Source organism: Sphaeramia orbicularis, chromosome 3, assembly GCF_902148855.1.
Source record: "Sphaeramia orbicularis chromosome 3, fSphaOr1.1, whole genome shotgun sequence".
Lineage (NCBI taxonomy): Eukaryota > Metazoa > Chordata > Actinopteri > Kurtiformes > Apogonidae > Sphaeramia > Sphaeramia orbicularis.
The window spans coordinates 46698184-46717406 of NC_043959.1; the positions used below are offsets into that span (position 1 = coordinate 46698184).

Below are 19223 nucleotides of genomic sequence, written 5' to 3' on the forward strand. Positions count from 1 at the left end.
TGAGTACAGTGTGGAAATCTATAAAGAACACCTTTATATATCCTTAGAAAGTATAAGTGGTTGTTGTATTTGTAATGATGGGATCTTGCAATTTTATATAAAGTAATGTCTGAAGGGAGAAGTGTACCCCTTCAGTATAGCATACTGTCCACATCTACTATCCATCAGGATCTTGAGAAAAATGTATAAAATGTGATTTCTCTAAATAATCAGTGATTGCAGCACACTTTGCTGTCCAAGCTTTACACATCCCATACTATAACACTGAAAGAACAGTAATAATAATAATAATAATAATAATTTATTTGTAAAGCGCTTTCAGTCAAAGTGCTGTACAGATATAAAATCAATCACAATAAAACAATAAAACATAAAAGCTAAAAACATTAACAGTAAAAACACATCATGACTTATAACACAAAGTGAACAAGTGGGTCTTGAGCTTTGCTTTAAAAACATCCACAGAGCATGCCTGCCTTATGTCCAGAGGAAGACTGTTCCAGAGTGTTGGCGCACGGAAGGAAAAGGCTCGCTCACCGACAGTCTTTTTCCTGACTTTAGGCACCGTCAGGAGGCCAGATCCTTGAGAGCGAAGGGCACGAGAAGGTGCATATAGTGTAACCAGCTCTGTCAGGTATGAAGGTGCCGCTCCATTTAAAATTGAATGAATGATAGCGAATGAACAGTTCGCAGACAGTGAATGATACCACTTAAGAAAAACTGCCAATTAAATAAGACACATTGCATTGCTTCATATATAGCATTAATGATAAACTAGGTGTCCACTTATTGGATGAACAAGTTAACTGCGTGCAGAAGCTAGCTTAAATACAGAAACACAACTGCTTCAAATATCTGATTCAGTTCCCTGTTCCTCAAAATGTAGAATAATGACCTTTGACCACATTAACCCCAGCACACAAACATGCACTCCCATGCTGTACACTTTGTTCTTCTAGGATATGGATGACATTTATTGATTTTCACACGGCCCGTTAATCATATCCCTTGCAATTATCTTTCTTCTTACCTTGGGATCCTTTTGTAGACGGACATGTGCCCCCCTGTGACCTGACAGTGATCTCTTCACCACCATACGATGCCGGAAGTGATAATAATCTCCAAACACCTACAAGACAAAATAAAAACCACATTAAGGCATTTTATCTTGGCTAAAGTAAGGAGCAGCAGTAGGCCTAATACAAAAGTGCATAAAAATTAAGCATGATAAAGTTAAGGAAATAAAATGGAGTTTTAAAACTTTCCTAAGGCTTCAGCTCTAGATAAAGATAAAATGGAGACATCATAAGCGAAGGCATCATGACCCATTAAAGTGAAGCTACCTGACAGAAACACGTATGAGTACAAATTTTACATAGTTTATACAGGTGACATGAGCAACACAGTTCTGATCTATGCGCTTTATAAATTAGTATGTACCATCAACAAAGCTATTACTTAGTCTTAAATCACTGAGACTAAAACAGACAGAAGTATGACTTCAGTTACAGAACACACTGTATATGACTAACTAGTTCTGGACCAGCATTTTTCCCACAGCTGTACTTCAAAACACAAAACATTCATTAATCAGTAATACAAAGCCCTCTTGGACTCCCATTATCACTATTTTAAGTAATATATTAGGCTATACATAACCTATATTCAGCACAGTTGTTATGAATTCCCTAACAATCACAAATATGACAAGTGATACCTAAATAAGCACTAAACAGTCTTTGTGTCAGCGCTGAAAAATGGTATGAATTAACTGAATGGCGGAGAATTAGTTATGAATGCTGCTTAATTATTTAAATTATTTACTGAAGGACTGTTGACACAACACTGCCTGTTTGCATCTGTTCACTTTTCTTTATGTCCTAAATTGACGCCTCTGGGGTGTTTAAAGATACATTAATCTACTGAGAAAATTAACTGACATTAGTAATAATTGTTACAGTTTCCCATTGGAATTAATAAAGCACTCTTATCTCTCTAGACAGGGGCAGAGCTTAAGCAGCTCTCAGATGGGAAACTGAGTGCTCGGAGGAATATTTTTTACATTCAGAGTGAACAGTCAACCTTCCATGAGTAAAGTCAGGCGCTGCTAACAGCTCTGAATTGAAAAAGGAAAATGAAATTAGATTGAGAGTGAAACTACACATTTTAAAATATAAATAAATAAAAAATAAACTGAGATCCTTTTTTTTTTCAGCAGAGGTTGATGTAGAGCCAAGGTGCTGCAGTGTGTACTGCAACATTCCTTCACCCTAGAAGAGGCAGAGCTTAGTCCCTTTGCTTCCTCTGCTCCCATTTAATCACAGTAAACAGGCCGATTCCAGCCAGACTGACAAAAAGCCTCTGCACACAAAGCCAGGGGACAATAGGGAAGCAATAACCAACAGGGAAGACACACTTTACAGTGATATTCAGCTCAGAGGTACAACTACCACCACCGCATCCACAAGTCTGTGTGTGTCAGAAAAAGGAAAAATGCAGGATATAAAGGGGATAAAATGCTGACATCGAAAAGACATTAGCTGAGCTGACGGTCCCTTTTCTAAAGGAGAGGAGAATAAGAGCAGGTAGTGGGTCCATTGTGTTAGCCCAGATAAGAGCCCAGGAGGAGGGACACTGATCAAAGACATGGGCAGAGAGTGGCACACACAATTAAGAAACTCTAAATTTACACCAGTGAAAACAATACTTTTATGGACAATTCATCCATTCAGCCAGTTTTCTTAAAGTCTACTTATTACCATGTAAAACCAAAAACACCAGTGATCCCTTTTACTCACCCACATGATTTTAGATTATAAGGCACGATACCCCACCATAAACAATAGTATGTCAGTTTTTAAATCCAGATAAAATAGAGTCAGAGAAAGAACTTTTTTTCTCCAATGACTGAAGTTACATTTTACATTTTTCACCGTAAATAAATAAATAAAAACAGCACATCCAAGGCAGAATATAAGAATCTGCCACAACACACACAGGGTGTTTATCATACAATGCTGCTTTTACTCTTTGTCAGCTGGAGAATCAATCTGCTAATTGCTGTCTTTGACTACAAGAAAGCAGCAGTCTGCTAAGTAAGAGAAGTTCAATAACATCTGGAGGTTGCTTAAGTAATTCTCAGTAATGTAGAAAATCACTTTATGTTGAGAAAAAAGTTGGTGCAAAGCTCAGATTACCAAAGTGTACTTTTATAATGACTCTTCTAGAATAACTTTCTAAAGGTCAGTTAATATCTATACCCCTCCTCAGATGTTAGAGTAAATTGAACACAAGCAGGTGAATGAAATATCAAACCTCCCTGAAGGTTTGGTTCCTATAAAGGACAGGAAACACTTAAACGTATGCATAAACTCTCACACATACACAGACAAAGGTCATCTCACATTAAAAACCACTCAGATGTTACAAACATATGCGCCCACACACACTCTCCTTCAACAAAAACTAAATCCATTGCGAATGCCTGCCCTGCAGCTCAATCATCATCTGGCAATCAGGAACAACACTTAAGAGCTTATGTTTTCGACCATTTAATCCACAGTCCACATTGTTTCTGGGGGGTTTAACTGCTTTCCACTGGAAAAAAGCCCATTTACAACAAAGACATTTTGACGGGAAAATGTGGAAACGGGACGGCTCAGGACTAGTGACTGACCATTACTGATGTGATAAGCTGGGCACTGATAAAGCAGCATGGGCTTAACTGTTGCTCTCAGAGTGGCCTATTACTGAAGCGAGGCAATAATCCATCAAACTCATTAAAATGCACAGTGACAGACAGTGGAAAATTACTGTCTGCCGGTTTGTTTGCATGTTTGCTCCCTCCCCGCCTGCCAAATTTACCTTGTGGGAAAGCACTTATCAAAAGGTCTGGTGTCTGATCTCCAGTGACTGTTGACACAATTATGTTTTACAAAGAGCCAAACAATGTCTGGAGACAAACTGGGAAAGAGGTTTGGGGCTGTAATAAAATGATATGAGACTGCTTTCCATATGGAGCTGTGAAGGTCAAGAATGGTGGATTCTGGAAATTCTACTTGAGGAGGTCATTATCGTAGTTAAATTGTAAATTCATTAATCATGACATATTGACTTCCACTCTGAGTCAAACTGAATTGGATTTAGGGGTATCAGGATGGGGCATATTTTGTTTTGTGCATCAGCAAGTTGGGATAAATTGAGAAAATGAGAGTCACGCGGGCACAGGCAATAAACAGCTTTAAAATAGTTCACCAACTTACTTTTATAATGAGGCTGGAGTCTAATTACTCACTGCAGCGAATGGGTGGCACACGGGCTCCGAAGGCCGCAGTGGCAGCTGGACATAACCCACAGTTTCTTTAAAAAAAAAAAAAAAAAAAAACAGGGCAAAGCTACCCCCCCAACACACCTGAAAATGAGTTTGCACAGCTGGTCTGCCTCACTGCCAAACTGCATGCAGTCATTATGTGGTCTCTCCTCATTGTTTCCCCCTCAGTAATTTGTCCTACATCGGACTCTCTTAATTCTGGATCTCTACTTTTATTTGACATCTGTATTTTATATATTTACCTGATCGGACCTTATTAGTAAACTGTCTGAAACAAACACAGCTCTCCTCTTGATGGTTGCAACTGCCCATTGCAAAAATGCATAAAAAGCATCATCTTATAAGCAATTACATTTTTAAAGCCTAATAAGGGAAGCTAAAGCTACCTTATTTATCAACACAGTCAGTTTCCAACACACTAGTGGCCACACTGCTCTGTCGTGTTTATAAACACTGATTATAATTCTTGGCGCAGTCAACTGTACACCTCAATTGTTCTGAAGAAACTCGATTAGTCCATTAAACAGTGTTGACAAAAAACAAATGGCTTTAATAGGCTTATGAAATATTAAACATCTGAGTAAAGAAGACAGCTGGGAAATACCCAATGACTTCAATATGTCTAAGGGGGCAAAAGGTGATATCATTATTTGAACAACCATCCTTCATCCAGAAGGCCTTGGATTTAGTACCATACTGTGTACTTCAGCACAAACCTCAATCTATGCCAAGATCAATGTTTGTCCGGCTTGTAGTGAACAAAATTGGGTGCCCCCCCCCTCCCTTTTCCTGATAATCATCCTGTCCCACATTTTGTAACAGCTCATTTATGCTGTACGTCAGATATGCATACAGATACACATTCAGCTGTCTGTTTGTATTCTGTTTGTGTGTTCATTTCGTCCATATTTCTATGAGTCTCCTGGATGCTAATTGATATGGACCAAATGGAGAAAACGCAGCAGTACCACCGGGAACCATGGAGGGCAGTGTTGAGATCTGAGGCGAATAATGTCCAGAAATGGTGGAACTTTTCAAAGAGCGACAGTGAGTGGGTGAGTAACTACCAACATATTTATGACAACTAACCCTTTTCAATATCAACATTAGTACCTCCTCTGTTGGCGCCATGCTTGTTATTAGGGGCTCGGGCATCGACACGAGCACCTCTCCCCCATTGCAAAGCAATGGGAGAGAGGTGCTCGTGGCGAAGCCACGAGCACCTATTGTTCTTCCGCTCGTTTATTATTAGGGGCTCGGGCATCGACACGAGCACCTCTCCCCCATTGCAAAGCAATGGGAGAGAGGTGCTCGTGGCGAAGCCACGAGCACCTATTGTTCTTCCGCTCGTTTCTTCTTGATCATTAGGGGCTCGGGCATCGACACGAGCACCTCTCCCCCATTGCAAAGCAATGGGAGAGAGGTGCTCGTGGCGAAGCCACGAGCACCTATTGTTCTTCCGCTCGTTTATTTTTATTATTATTTTTCATCTTCCGCCACATTTTCGCCGATTAATAGGGCCCGAACCGCTGGAAAGACCCCTGCACAATATACATTAAAACGTGCGGTTTCATCGGGAATAGTGTGCTATGTTATTTTCATAGAGATTCGTGAATGTTTCGCAGAGTTATTCGCGAAAAACATGCGAAAAAAGTCCCATAGAAATGAATGGGGAGATGAAAAAATCAGCCAGAAAAGTCCACTTTTTTCCAGACACTACTACTTCACCATACTTTCACCTACAGACTTCATTTAAACTTTAAAACGCAGGCATTTTTGTCCTCTCCGCACGAATGTACTTTGTATGAGGATGGGGTTTACGGTTTTCAATAGGTGAGTCTTCAAAAACCCCTGGGTTGAGTGAAAATTCTCAAAATTTCCTGAGTTAGAGTGGGTGATGTCATCACACTAGAGTGTGAGAGCAGTGAAAATTCACCTGAAAATTCTCTGAATAAATCGCCCTCCCGGCCAAACGATACATCGCAGTTGAATGACATTTTCCAAAAACGTAGCCATGGTTCCTGGGCTTCATATGAACCCATGTTTGAAGACCTAGCTCTTTTTAAAGAGAAATGACAGGCACTAGTTTGGAGGCTCATCCCTTCTTTCCTCCATTAACTCTCCATTGTAGCGGATTCCTTCTTGTCTTGGTCAGTTGACTGTTTTTACACTGCTCTAACTCAGTCATTTCTCACAGTACGTGAAAAAAACCTACATCTGTGTGTTCCCCAGGTCCTTCTGACGCTCACGGTCATTTCGGTTTTCACCTATCTTTTACGGTTTTCCCATAATTAGCAGTTTTCCGGGACCTGTTCTGAGTGACTCACTCAGTCTATTCCTGCTGCTCTGTGTGTCTCTCTCTCTCTGTGTGTGTCAGTGCAGCGCCGTTGCTGCGGCAACAGCCCCTCTGCTCTGTGTCCCAGGTGTGTCCAATAAACTGAATCAGTCTGACATGTTTCTCCTCCCATAGCAACCCTGGAGAGTCCATAGCAACGCTGGGTGTGTGAGACAGTACTGATACTACTACTATTACTATTACTACTATGATAACTACTACTACTACTAAAAATACAACCACTACTACTGAAAGTACTACTACTATTACTAAAAATACGACTACTATTACTACTACTACTAATAAAAATACTACTACTACTACAAATACTACTACTACTATGAAAACTACTTCTACTACTACTACTACTAAAAATACTACTACTAGTATTACTAAAAATACTACTACTACTACTACAACTACTACTACCACTACTACTAAAAATACTACTTCTATTACTACTTCTCCTTCTACTTCTCCTCCTTTTACTGATAGAATAAACTGATTCAAACTGATTCTCTCACACACACACACACACACACAAAGAGTATAGAACACAGACAGTTGAAGCTCAGGTGTCAGGTGATCAGCATCAGCCAATCAGGTCACACATGACTACAACTAATGGGGAGAGGAAAAAATCAGCCAGAAAAGTCCACTTTTTTCCAGACGCTACTACTTCGCCATACTTTGACCTACAGACTTCATTTAAACTTTAAAACGCAGGCTTTTTTGTCCTCTCCGCATGAATGTACTTGGTATGAGGATGGGGTTTACGGTTTTCAATAGGTGAGTCTTCAAAAACCCCTGGGTTGAGTGAAAATTGTCCAAATTTCCTGAGTTAGAGTGTGTGATGTCATCACGCTAGAGTGGAAGAGCAGAGAAAATTCAACTGAAAATTCTCTGAATAAATTGCCCTCCCGGCCAAACGATACATCGCAGGCAAATGATATTTTCCAAAAACATAGCCATGGTTCCTGGGCTTTATATGAACCCGTGTTTGAAGACCTAGCTCTTTTTAAAGTGAAATGACAGGCACTACTTTGGAGGCTCATCCCTTCTTTCCTCCATTAACTCTCCATTGTAGCGGATTATTTGTTGTCTTGGTCAGTTGACTGCTTTTAAACTGCCCTAACACGATCATTTTTCACAGTACGGAAAAAAAACTTTATCTTTGTGTTCCACAGGTCTCTCTGACGCTCACGGTCATTTCGGTTTTCACCTATCTTTTACAGTTTTCCTGTAATTAGCAGTTTCTCGGGACCTGTTCTGCTCCAGTCTCAGCCTATTCCTGCTGCTCTGTGTCAGTTTCATTCTGTGTGTGTGTCAGTGCAGCACCGTCGCTGTGGCAACTACTACTGATACAACTACTAAAAATACTACTACTACTAAAAATACTACTACTACTTCTATTACTACTACTAACGGTGACGTCGGTCAGCCGCCAAACTTTGACACACAGATTGTCCATATAAAGTGAATGGGGGTTCAGAACACAGAATTCCCCTCCGACCATGAAGTCTTTGGTAACGTCGAACCGACATGCCCCCCCGACCCCCGAGCCCCTCTCACGATTTCCGCGTGTGGAAATTGTCTAGTTAGGGGCTCGGGCATCGACACGAGCACCTCTCCCCCATTGCAAAGCAATGGGAGAGAGGTGCTCGTGGCGAAGCCACGAGCACCTATTGTTCTTCCGCTCGTTTATTAGGGGCTCGGGCATCGACACGAGCACCTCTCCCCCATTGCAAAGCAATGGGAGAGAGGTGCTCGTGGCGAAGCCACGAGCACCTATTGTTCTTCCGCTCGTTTATTTTTATTTTTATTCTTCATCTTCCGGACACATTTTTGTCCGTTAATACAGCCCGAACCGCTGTAAAGACCCCTGCAAATTATACATTAAAACGTGCGGTTTCATCGGGAATAGTGTGCTATGTTATTTTCGTAGAGATTCGTGAATTTTTCGCAGAGTTATTCGCGAAAAACACGCGAAAAAAGTCCCATAGAAATGAATGGGGAGATGAAAAAATCAGCCAGAAAAGTCCACTTTTTTCCAGACACTACTACTTCACCATACTTTCACCTACAGACTTCATTTAAACTTTAAAACGCAGGCATTTTTGTCCTCTCCACATGAATGTACTTGGTATGAGGATGAGGTTTACGGTTTTCAATAGGTGAGTCTTCAAAAACCCCTGGGTTGAGGGAAAATTCTCAAAATTTCCTGAGTTAGAGTGGGTGATGTCATCACACTAGAGTGTGAGAGCAGAGAAAATTCAACTGAAAATTCTCTGAATAAATCGCCCTCCCGGCCAAACGATACATCGCAGGCGAATGATATTTTCCAAAAACGTAGCCATGGTTCCTGGGCTTCATATGAACCCATGTTTGAAGACCTAGCTCTTTTTAAAGAGAAATGACAGGCACTAGTTTGGAGGCTCATCCCTTCTTTCCTCCATTAACTCTCCATTGTAGCGGATTCCTTCTTGTCTTGGTCAGTTGACTGTTTTTAAACTGCTCTAACTCAGTCATTTCTCACAGTACGTGAAAAAAACCTACATCTGTGTGTTCCCCAGGTCCTTCTGACGCTCACGGTCATTTCGGTTTTCACCTATCTTTTACGGTTTTCCCATAATTAGCAGTTTTCCGGGACCTGTTCTGAGTGCCTCACTCAGTCTATTCCTGCTGCTCTGTGTGTCTCTCTCTCTCTGTGTGTGTCAGTGCAGCGCCGTTGCTGCGGCAACAGCCCCTCTGCTCTGTGTCCCAGGTGTGTCCAATAAACCAATCAGTCTGACATGTTTCTCCTCCCATAGCAACCCTGGAGAGTCCATAGCAACGCTGGGTGTGTGAGACAGTACTGATACCACTACTATTACTATTACTACTATGATAACTACTACTACTACTAAAAATACAACCACTACTACTGAAAGTACTACTACTATTACTAAAAATACTGACTACTATTACTACTACTACTCATAAAATACTACTACTACTACAAATACTACTACTACTATGAAAACTACTTTTACTACTACTACTACTAAAAATACTACTACTAGTATTACTAAAAATACTACTACTACTACAACTACTACTACCACTACTACTAAAAATACTACTTCTATTACTACTTCTCCTTCTACTTCTCCTCCTTTTACTGATAGAATAAACTGATTCAAACTGATTCTTTCTCATACACACACACACACACACACACACACACAGAGTATAGAACACAGACAGTTGAAGCTCAGGTGTCAGGTGATCAGCATCAGCCAATCAGGTCACACATGACAATATCTAATGAATACAGTCTCCTGTCATGTCTGCTGTGTTTCTCCAACATTTCTCAGTGTCATTGTCCAGCTACATGCTGCTTCAGCCTGAACATGGACTCAAACTGGCATGCCCCCCCCACCACCACCCCCGACCCCCGAGCCCCTCTCACGATTTCCGCGTGTGGAAATTGTCTAGTTATTATTCATCTTCCGGACACATTTTCGCCGATTAATAGGGCCCGAACCGCTGGAAAGACCCCTGCACAATATACATTAAAACGTGCGGTTTCATCGGGAATAGTGTGCTATGTTATTTTCATAGAGATTCGTGAATGTTTCGCAGAGTTATTCGCGAAAAACACGCGAAAAAAGTCCCATAGAAATGAATGGGGAGATGAAAAAATCAGCCAGAAAAGTCCACTTTTTTCCAGACACTACTACTTCACCATACTTTCACCTACAGACTTCATTTAAACTTTAAAACGCAGGCATTTTTGTCCTCTCCGCATGAATGTACTTTGTATGAGGATGGGGTTTACGGTTTTCAATAGGTGAGTCTTCAAAAACCCCTGGGTTGAGTGAAAATTCTCAAAATTTCCTGAGTTAGAGTGGGTGATGTCATCACACTAGAGTGTGAGAGCAGTGAAAATTCAACTGAAAATTCTCTGAATAAATCGCCCTCCCGGCCAAACGATACATCGCAGGCGAATGATATTTTCCAAAAACGTAGCCATGGTTCCTGGGCTTCATATGAACCCATGTTTGAAGACCTAGCTCTTTTTAAAGAGAAATGAAAGGCACTAGTTTGGAGGCTCATCCCTTCTTTCCTCCATTAACTCTCCATTGTAGCGATTCCTTCTTGTCTTGGTCAGTTGACTGTTTTTAAACTGCTCTAACTCAGTCATTTCTCACAGTACGTGAAAAAAACCTACATCTGTGTGTTCCCCAGGTCCTTCTGACGCTCACGGTCATTTCGGTTTTCACTTATCTTTTACGGTTTTCCCATAATTATCAGTTTTCCGGGACCTATTCTGAGTGCCTCACTCAGTCTATTCCTGCTGCTCTGTGTGTCTCTCTCTCTCTGTGTGTGTCAGTGCAGCGCCGTTGCTGCGGCAACAGCCCCACTGCTCTGTGTCCCAGGTGTGTCCAATAAACCGAATCAGTCTGACATGTTTCTCCTCCCATAGCAACCCTGGAGAGTCCATAGCAACGCTGTGTGTGTGAGAGACAGTACTGATACTACTACTAATACTAGTACTGCTGTTACTACTATGATTACTACTACTACTACTACTACTACTACTACTAAAAATACAACTACAACTAAAAATGTTACTAATACTACTACTACTACTATTAAAAATATTACTACTACTACTACTACCACTACTAAAAATACCACTACTACTATTACTACTACTACATATAGTACTATTACTGTAACTTCTACTACTTCTCCTTCTCCTCCTATTACTGATAGAACTGATTCAAACTGATTCTCTCTCTCTCTCACACACACACACACACACAGCTCTTCAGTTCTCAGCTGCAGACAGAGTATAGAACACAGACAGTTGAAGCTCAGGTGTCAGGTGATCAGCATCAGCCAATCAGGTCACACATGACAATATCTAATGAATACAGTCTCCTGTCATGTCTGCTGTGTTTCTCCAACATTTCTCAGTGTCATTGTCCAGCTACATGCTGCTTCAGCCTGAACATGGACTCAAACTGGCATGCCCCCCCCACCACCACCCCCGACCCCCGAGCCCCTCTCACGATTTCCGCGTGTGGAAATTGTCTAGTTCTTACTTATTCTTCATCTTCCGCCACTTTTTTGTCCGTTAATGCGGCCCGAACCGCTGGAAAGACCCCTGCAAATTATACATTAAAACGTGCGGTTTCATCGGGAATAGTGTGCTATGTATTTTCAGTAGAGATTCGTGAATTTTTCGCAGAGTTATTCGCGAAAAAACATGCGAAAAAAGTCCCATAGAAATGAATGGGGAGAGGAAAAAATCAGCCAGAAAAGTCCACTTTTTTCCAGACACTACTACTTCGCCATACTTTCACCTACAGACTTCATTTAAACTTTAAAACGCAGGCATTTTTGTCCTCTCCGCACGAATGTACTTTGTATGAGGATGGGGTTTACGGTTTTCAATAGGTGAGTCTTCAAAAACCCCTGGGTTGAGTGAAAATTCTCAAAATTTCCTGAGTTAGAGTGGGTGATGTCATCACACTAGAGTGTGAGAGCAGTGAAAATTCAACTGAAAATTCTCTGAATAAATCGCCCTCCCGGCCAAACGATACATCGCAGGTGAATGACATTTTCCAAAAATGTAGCCATGGTTCCTGGGCTTCATATGAACCCATGTTTGAAGACCTAGCTCTTTTTAAAGGACAATGACAGGCACTAGTTTGGAGGCTCATCCCTTCTTTCCTCCATTAACTCTCCATTGTAGCGAGTTCCTTCTTGTCTTGGTCAGTTGACTGTTTTTAAACTGCTCTAACTCAGTCATTTCTCACAGTATGTGAAAAAAACCTACATCTGTGTGTTCCCCAGGTCCTTCTGACGCTCACGGTCATTTCGGTTTTCACCTATCTTTTATGGTTTTCCCATAATTAGCAGTTTTCCGGGACCTGTTCTGAGTGCCTCACTCAGTCTATTCCTGCTGCTCTGTGTGTCTCTCTCTCTCTGTGTGTGTCAGTGCAGCGCCGTTGCTGCGGCAACAGCCCCTCTGCTCTGTGTCCCAGGTGTGTCCAATAAACTGAATCAGTCTGACATGTTTCTCCTCCCATAGCAACCCTGGAGAGTCCATAGCAACGCTGGGTGTGTGAGACAGTACTGATACCACTACTATTACTTTTACTACTATGATAACTACTACTACTACTAAAAATACAACCACTACTACTGAAAGTACTACTACTATTACTAAAAATATGACTACTATTACTACTACTACTAATAAAAATACTACTACTACTACTACAAATACTACTACTACTATGAAAACTACTTTTACTACTACTACTACTAAAAATACTACTACTAGTATTACTAAAAATACTACTACTACTACAACTACTACTACCACTACTACTAAAAATACTACTTCTATTACTACTTCTCCTTCTACTTCTCCTCCTTTTACTGATAGAATAAACTGATTCAAACTGATTCTTTCTCATACACACACACACACACACACACACACACACACACACACACAGAGTATAGAACACAGACAGTTGAAGCTCAGGTGTCAGGTGATCAGCATCAGCCAATCAGGTCACACATGACTACAACTAATGGGGAGAGGAAAAAATCAGCCAGAAAAGTCCACTTTTTTCCAGACGCTACTACTTCGCCATACTTTGACCTACAGACTTCATTTAAACTTTAAAACGCAGGCTTTTTGTCCTCTCCGCATGAATGTACTTGGTATGAGGATGGGGTTTACGGTTTTCAATAGGTGAGTCTTCAAAAACCCCTGGGTTGAGTGAAAATTGTCCAAATTTCCTGAGTTAGAGTGTGTGATGTCATCACGCTAGAGTGGAAGAGCAGAGAAAATTCAACTGAAAATTCTCTGAATAAATTGCCCTCCCGGCCAAACGATACATCGCAGGCAAATGATATTTTCCAAAAACATAGCCATGGTTCCTGGGCTTTATATGAACCCGTGTTTGAAGACCTAGCTCTTTTTAAAGTGAAATGACAGGCACTACTTTGGAGGCTCATCCCTTCTTTCCTCCATTAACTCTCCATTGTAGCGGATTATTTGTTGTCTTGGTCAGTTGACTGCTTTTAAACTGCCCTAACACGATCATTTTTCACAGTACGGAAAAAAAACTTTATCTTTGTGTTCCACAGGTCTCTCTGACGCTCACGGTCATTTCGGTTTTCACCTATCTTTTACAGTTTTCCTGTAATTAGCAGTTTCTCGGGACCTGTTCTGCTCCAGTCTCAGCCTATTCCTGCTGCTCTGTGTCAGTTTCATTCTGTGTGTGTGTCAGTGCAGCGCCGTCGCTGTGGCAACTACTACTGATACAACTACTAAAAATACTACTACTACTAAAAATACTACTACTACTTCTATTACTACTACTAACGGTGACGTCTGTCAGCTGCCAAACTTTGACACACAGATTGTCCATATAAAGTGAATGGGAGTTCAGAACACACAATTCCCCTCCGACCATGAAGTCTTTGGTAACGTCGAACCGACATGCCCCCCCGACCCCCGAGCCCCTCTCACGATTTCCGCGTGTGGAAATTGTCTAGTATTATTATTCATCTTCCGGACACATTTTTCGTCCGATTAATAGGGCCCGAACCGCTTGGACAGACCCCTGCAAATTATACATTAAAACGTGCGGTTTCATCGGGAATAGTGTGCTATGTTATTTTCATAGAGATTCGTGAATTTTTCGCAGAGTTATTCGCAAAAAACATGCGAAAAAAGTCCCATAGAAATGAATGGGGAGAGGAAAAAATCAGCCAGAAAAGTCCACTTTTTTCCAGACACTACTACTTCGCCATACTTTCACCTACAGACTTCATTTAAACTTTAAAACGCAGGCATTTTTGTCCTCTCCGCACGAATGTACTTTGTATGAGGATGGGGTTTACGGTTTTCTAATAGGTGAGTCTTCAAAAACCCCTGGGTTGAGTGAAAATTCTCAAAATTTCCTGAGTTAGAGTGGGTGATGTCATCACACTAGAGTGTGAGAGCAGAGAAAATTCAACTGAAAATTCTCTGAATAAATCGCCCTCCCGGCCAAACCATACATCGCAGGTGAATGATCTTTTCCAAAAACGTAGCCATGTTTCCTGGGCTTCATATGAACCATGTTTGAAGACCTAGCTCTTTTTAAAGAGAAATGAAAGGCACTAGTTTGGAGGCTCATCCCTTCTTTCCTCCATTAACTCTCCATTGTAGCGGATTCCTTCTTGTCTTGGTCAGTTGACTGTTTTTACACTGCTCTAACTCAGTCATTTCTCATAGTACGTGAAAAAAAACCTACATCTGTGTGTTCCCCAGGTCCTTCTGACGCTCACGGTCATTTCGGTTTTCACCTATCTTGTACGGTTTTCCCATAATTAGCAGTTTTCCGGGACCTGTTCTGAGTGACTCACTCAGTCTATTCCTGCTGCTCTGTGTGTCTCTCTCTCTGTGTGTGTCAGTGCAGCGCCGTTGCTGCGGCAACAGCCCCTCTGCTCTGTGTCCCAGGTGTGTCCAATAAACTGAATCAGTCTGACATGTTTCTCCTCCCATAGCAACCCTGGAGAGTCCATAGCAACGCTGGGTGTGTGAGACAGTACTGATACGACTACTATTACTTTTACTACTATGTTACTACTACTACTACTAAAAATACAACCACTACTACTGAAAGTACTACTACTATTACTAAAAATACGACTACTATTACTACTACTACTAATAAAAATACTACTACTACTACAAATACTACTACTACTATGAAAACTACTTCTACTACTACTACTACTAAAAATACTACTACTAGTATTACTAAAAATACTACTACTACTACTACAACTACTACTACCACTACTACTAAAAATACTACTTCTATTACTACTTCTCCTTCTACTTCTCCTCCTTTTACTGATAGAATAAACTGATTCAAACTGATTCTCTCTCATACACATACACACACACACACCCTCGCACACACACACACACACACACACACACACACACACACACACACACACACACAGAGTATAGAACACAGACAGTTGAAGCTCAGGTGTCAGGTGACCAGCATCAGCCAATCAGGTCACACATGACTACAACTAATGGGGAGAGGAAAAAATCAGCCAGAAAAGTCCACTTTTTTCCAGACACTACTACTTCGCCATACTTTGACCTACAGACTTCATTTAAACTTTAAAACGCAGGCATTTTTGTCCTCTCCGCATGAATGTACTTGGTATGAGGATGGGATTTACGGTTTTCAATAGGTGAGTCTTCAAAAACCCCTGGGTTGAGTGAAAATTGTCCAAATTTCCTGAGTTAGAGTGTGTGATGTCATCACACTAGAGTGGAAGAGCAGAGAAAATTCAACTGAAAATTCTCTGAATAAATCGCCCTCCCGGCCAAACGATACATCGCAGGCAAATGATATTTTCCAAAAACGTAGCCATGGTTCCTGGGCTTCATATGAACCCATGTTTGAAGACCTAGCTCTTTTTAAAGTGAAATGACAGGCACTAGTTTGGAGGCTCATCCCTTCTTTCTCCCATTAACTCTCCATTGTAGCGGATTCCTTCTTGTCTTGGTCAGTTGACTGTTTTTAAACTGCCCTAACTCAGTCATTTTTCACAGTACGGGAAAAAAACCTACATCTGTATGTTCCCCAGGTCCTTTTGACGCTCACGGTCATTTCAGGTTTTCTCCTATCTTTTACGGTTTTCCTGTAATTAGCAGTTTCTCGGGACCTGTTCAGCTCCAGTCTCAGCCTATTCCTGCTGCTCTGTGTCAGTTTCATTCTGTGTGTGTGTCAGTGCAGCGCCGTCGCTGTGGCAACTACTACTGATACAACTACTAAAATTCTACTACTACTAAAAATACTACTACTACTTCTATTACTACTACTAACGGTGACAGTCTGTCAGCTGCCAAACTTTGACACACAGATTGTCCATATAAAGTGAATGGGAGTTCAGAACACAGAATTCCCCTCCGACCATGAAGTCTTTGGTAACGTCGAACCGACATGCCCCCCCGACCCCCGAGCCCCTCTCACGATTTCCGCGTGTGGAAATTGTCTAGTTAGGGGCTCGGGCATCGACACGAGCACCTCTCCCCCATTGCAAAGCAATGGGAGAGAGGTGCTCGTGGCGAAGCCACGAGCACCTATTGTTCTTCCGCTCGTTTATTAATATTATTCATCTTCCGGACAAAATTTCGCCGATTAATGCGGCCCGAACCGCTGGAAATAGACCAACACATGTTATTACAAAAATGTGCGTCCTGCTCGGGAATCGTGTGCTATGTTATAGGCGTTCCATTCCGATGCACGGATTTCGTTAAAATTGCGAAAAACTGGTCAAATTTCTCCATCCGAAATGAATGGGGCCATTTTAAAGTGGCTACCATTCCAAAACAATGTGTCGTAAAAATATTCTGTCAACGCAGAAATGTTCGGCTTGGCCCAAAGATTATCTGTGTGGTGACGTGGTAACGATATCACTTACGGTTTTCGCACAAATATGCGAAGAAAAACCCCATTCATTTTCAATGGGAGTGACAAAAAAGTTGCCTTTTTTCCAACCACTACTACTTCGCCATACTTTCACCTACAGACTTCATTTAAACTTTAAAACGCAGGCATTTTTGTCCTCTCCGCACGAATGTACTTTGTATGAGGATGGGGTTTACGGTTTTCAATAGGTGAGTCTTCAAAAACCCCTGGGTTGAGTGAAAATTCTCAAAATTTCCTGAGTTAGAGTGGGTAATGTCATCACACTAGAGTGTGAGAGCAGTGAAAATTCACCTGAAAATTCTCTGAATAAATCGCCCTCCCGGCCAACCCATACATCGCAGGTGAATGACTATTTTCCAAAAACGTAGCCATGGTTCCTGGGCTTCATATGAACCCATGTTTGAAGACCTAGCTCTTTTTAAAGTGAAATGACAGGCACTAGTTTGGAGGCTCATCCCTTCTTTCCTCCCATTAACTCTCCATTGTAGCGGATTCCTTCTTGTCTTGGTCAGTTGACTGTTTTTAAACTGCTCTAACTCAGTCATTTCTCATAGTACGTGAAAAAAACCTACATCTGTGTGTTCCCCAGGGCCTTCTGATGCCCACGGTCATTTCGGTTTTCACCTATCTTTTACGGTTTTCCCATAATTAGCAGTTTTCCGGGACCTGTTCTGAGTGAGTCACTCAGTCTATTCCTGCTGCTCTGTGTGTCTCTCTCTCTCTGTGTGTGTCAGTGCAGCGCCGTTGCTGCGGCAACAGCCCCTCTGCTCTGTGTCCCAGGTGTGTCCAATAAACCCAATCAGTCTGACATGTTTCTCCTCCCATAGCAACCCTGGAGAGTCCATAGCAACGCTGTGTGTCTGTTAAAGTACAGATACTACTACTAATACTACTACTGCTGTTAATACTATGATTACTACTACTATTAAAAATGCTACTACTGCTACTACTACTACTACTAAAAAATATTACTACTACTACTACAATTGCTACTACTACTAATACTACTACTACAACTAAAAATACTACTAATGTTACTACTACTACTAGAAATTCTACTACTACTACTACTGCTGCTACTACAACTACTACAAAAAATACTACTACTACTACTACTACTACTACTACTACTACTAAAAAATACTATTACTACTATTACAGGTGCTACTACTAAAAATACTACTACTACAAAAAATACTACTACTATTACTACTACAACTAAAAATACTACTACTACTACTACTGAAATTACTACTACTACTACCACTACTGCTACTAAAAATACTACTATTACTGTTACTTGTACTCCTTCTCCTCCTATTACTTTTAAACTGATTCAAACTGATTCCCTCTCATGCACAAACACACTCACACACTGACACACACAAACACACACTCAAAAACTAACACACACTCACACACACACACACACACACACACACACACACACACAGAGTATAGAACACAGACAGTTGAAGCTCAGGTGTCAGGTGATCAGCATCAGCCAATCAGGTCACACATGACTACAACTAATGGGGAGAGGAAAAAATCAGCCAGAAAAGTCCACTTTTTTCCAGACACTACTACTTCGCCATACTTTGACCTACAGACTTCATTGAAACTTTAAAACGCAGGCCTTTTTGTCCTCTCCGCACGAATGTACTTGGTATGAGGATGGGGTTTACGGTTTTCAATAGGTGAGTCTTCAAAAACCCCTGGGTTGAGTGAAAATTGTCCAAATTTCCTGAGTTAGAGTGTGTGATGTCATCACGCTAGAGTGGAAGAGCAGTGAAAATTCAACTGAAAATTCTCTGAATAAATCGCCCTTCTGACCAAACGATACATCGCAGGCGAATGATCTTTTCCAAAAACGTAGCCATGGTTCCTGGGCTTCATATGAACCCATGTTTGAAGACCTAGGTCTTTTTAAAGTGAAATGACAGGCACTAGTTTGGAGGCTCATCCCTTCTTTCCTCCATTAACTCTCCATTGTAGCGGATTCCTTCCTGTCTTGGTCAGTTGACTGTTTTTAAAACTG

At 41.3% G+C, this 19223-nt stretch overlaps 1 protein-coding gene across 3 annotated transcripts in view; it reads right to left on the reverse strand.

Annotated features, from left to right (window-relative positions):
* The window catches only part of furina (furin (paired basic amino acid cleaving enzyme) a), a 103603-nt gene that overhangs the window by 44075 nt on the left and 40305 nt on the right, over window positions 1–19223 (reverse strand). For all 3 annotated transcript variants that reach the window (XM_030161848.1, XM_030161859.1, XM_030161870.1), the window contains exon 3: window positions 1031–1129. In XM_030161848.1, coding sequence (XP_030017708.1) covers window positions 1031–1129 — 99 coding nt within the window. The remainder of the gene's footprint in view (window positions 1–1030; window positions 1130–19223) is intronic.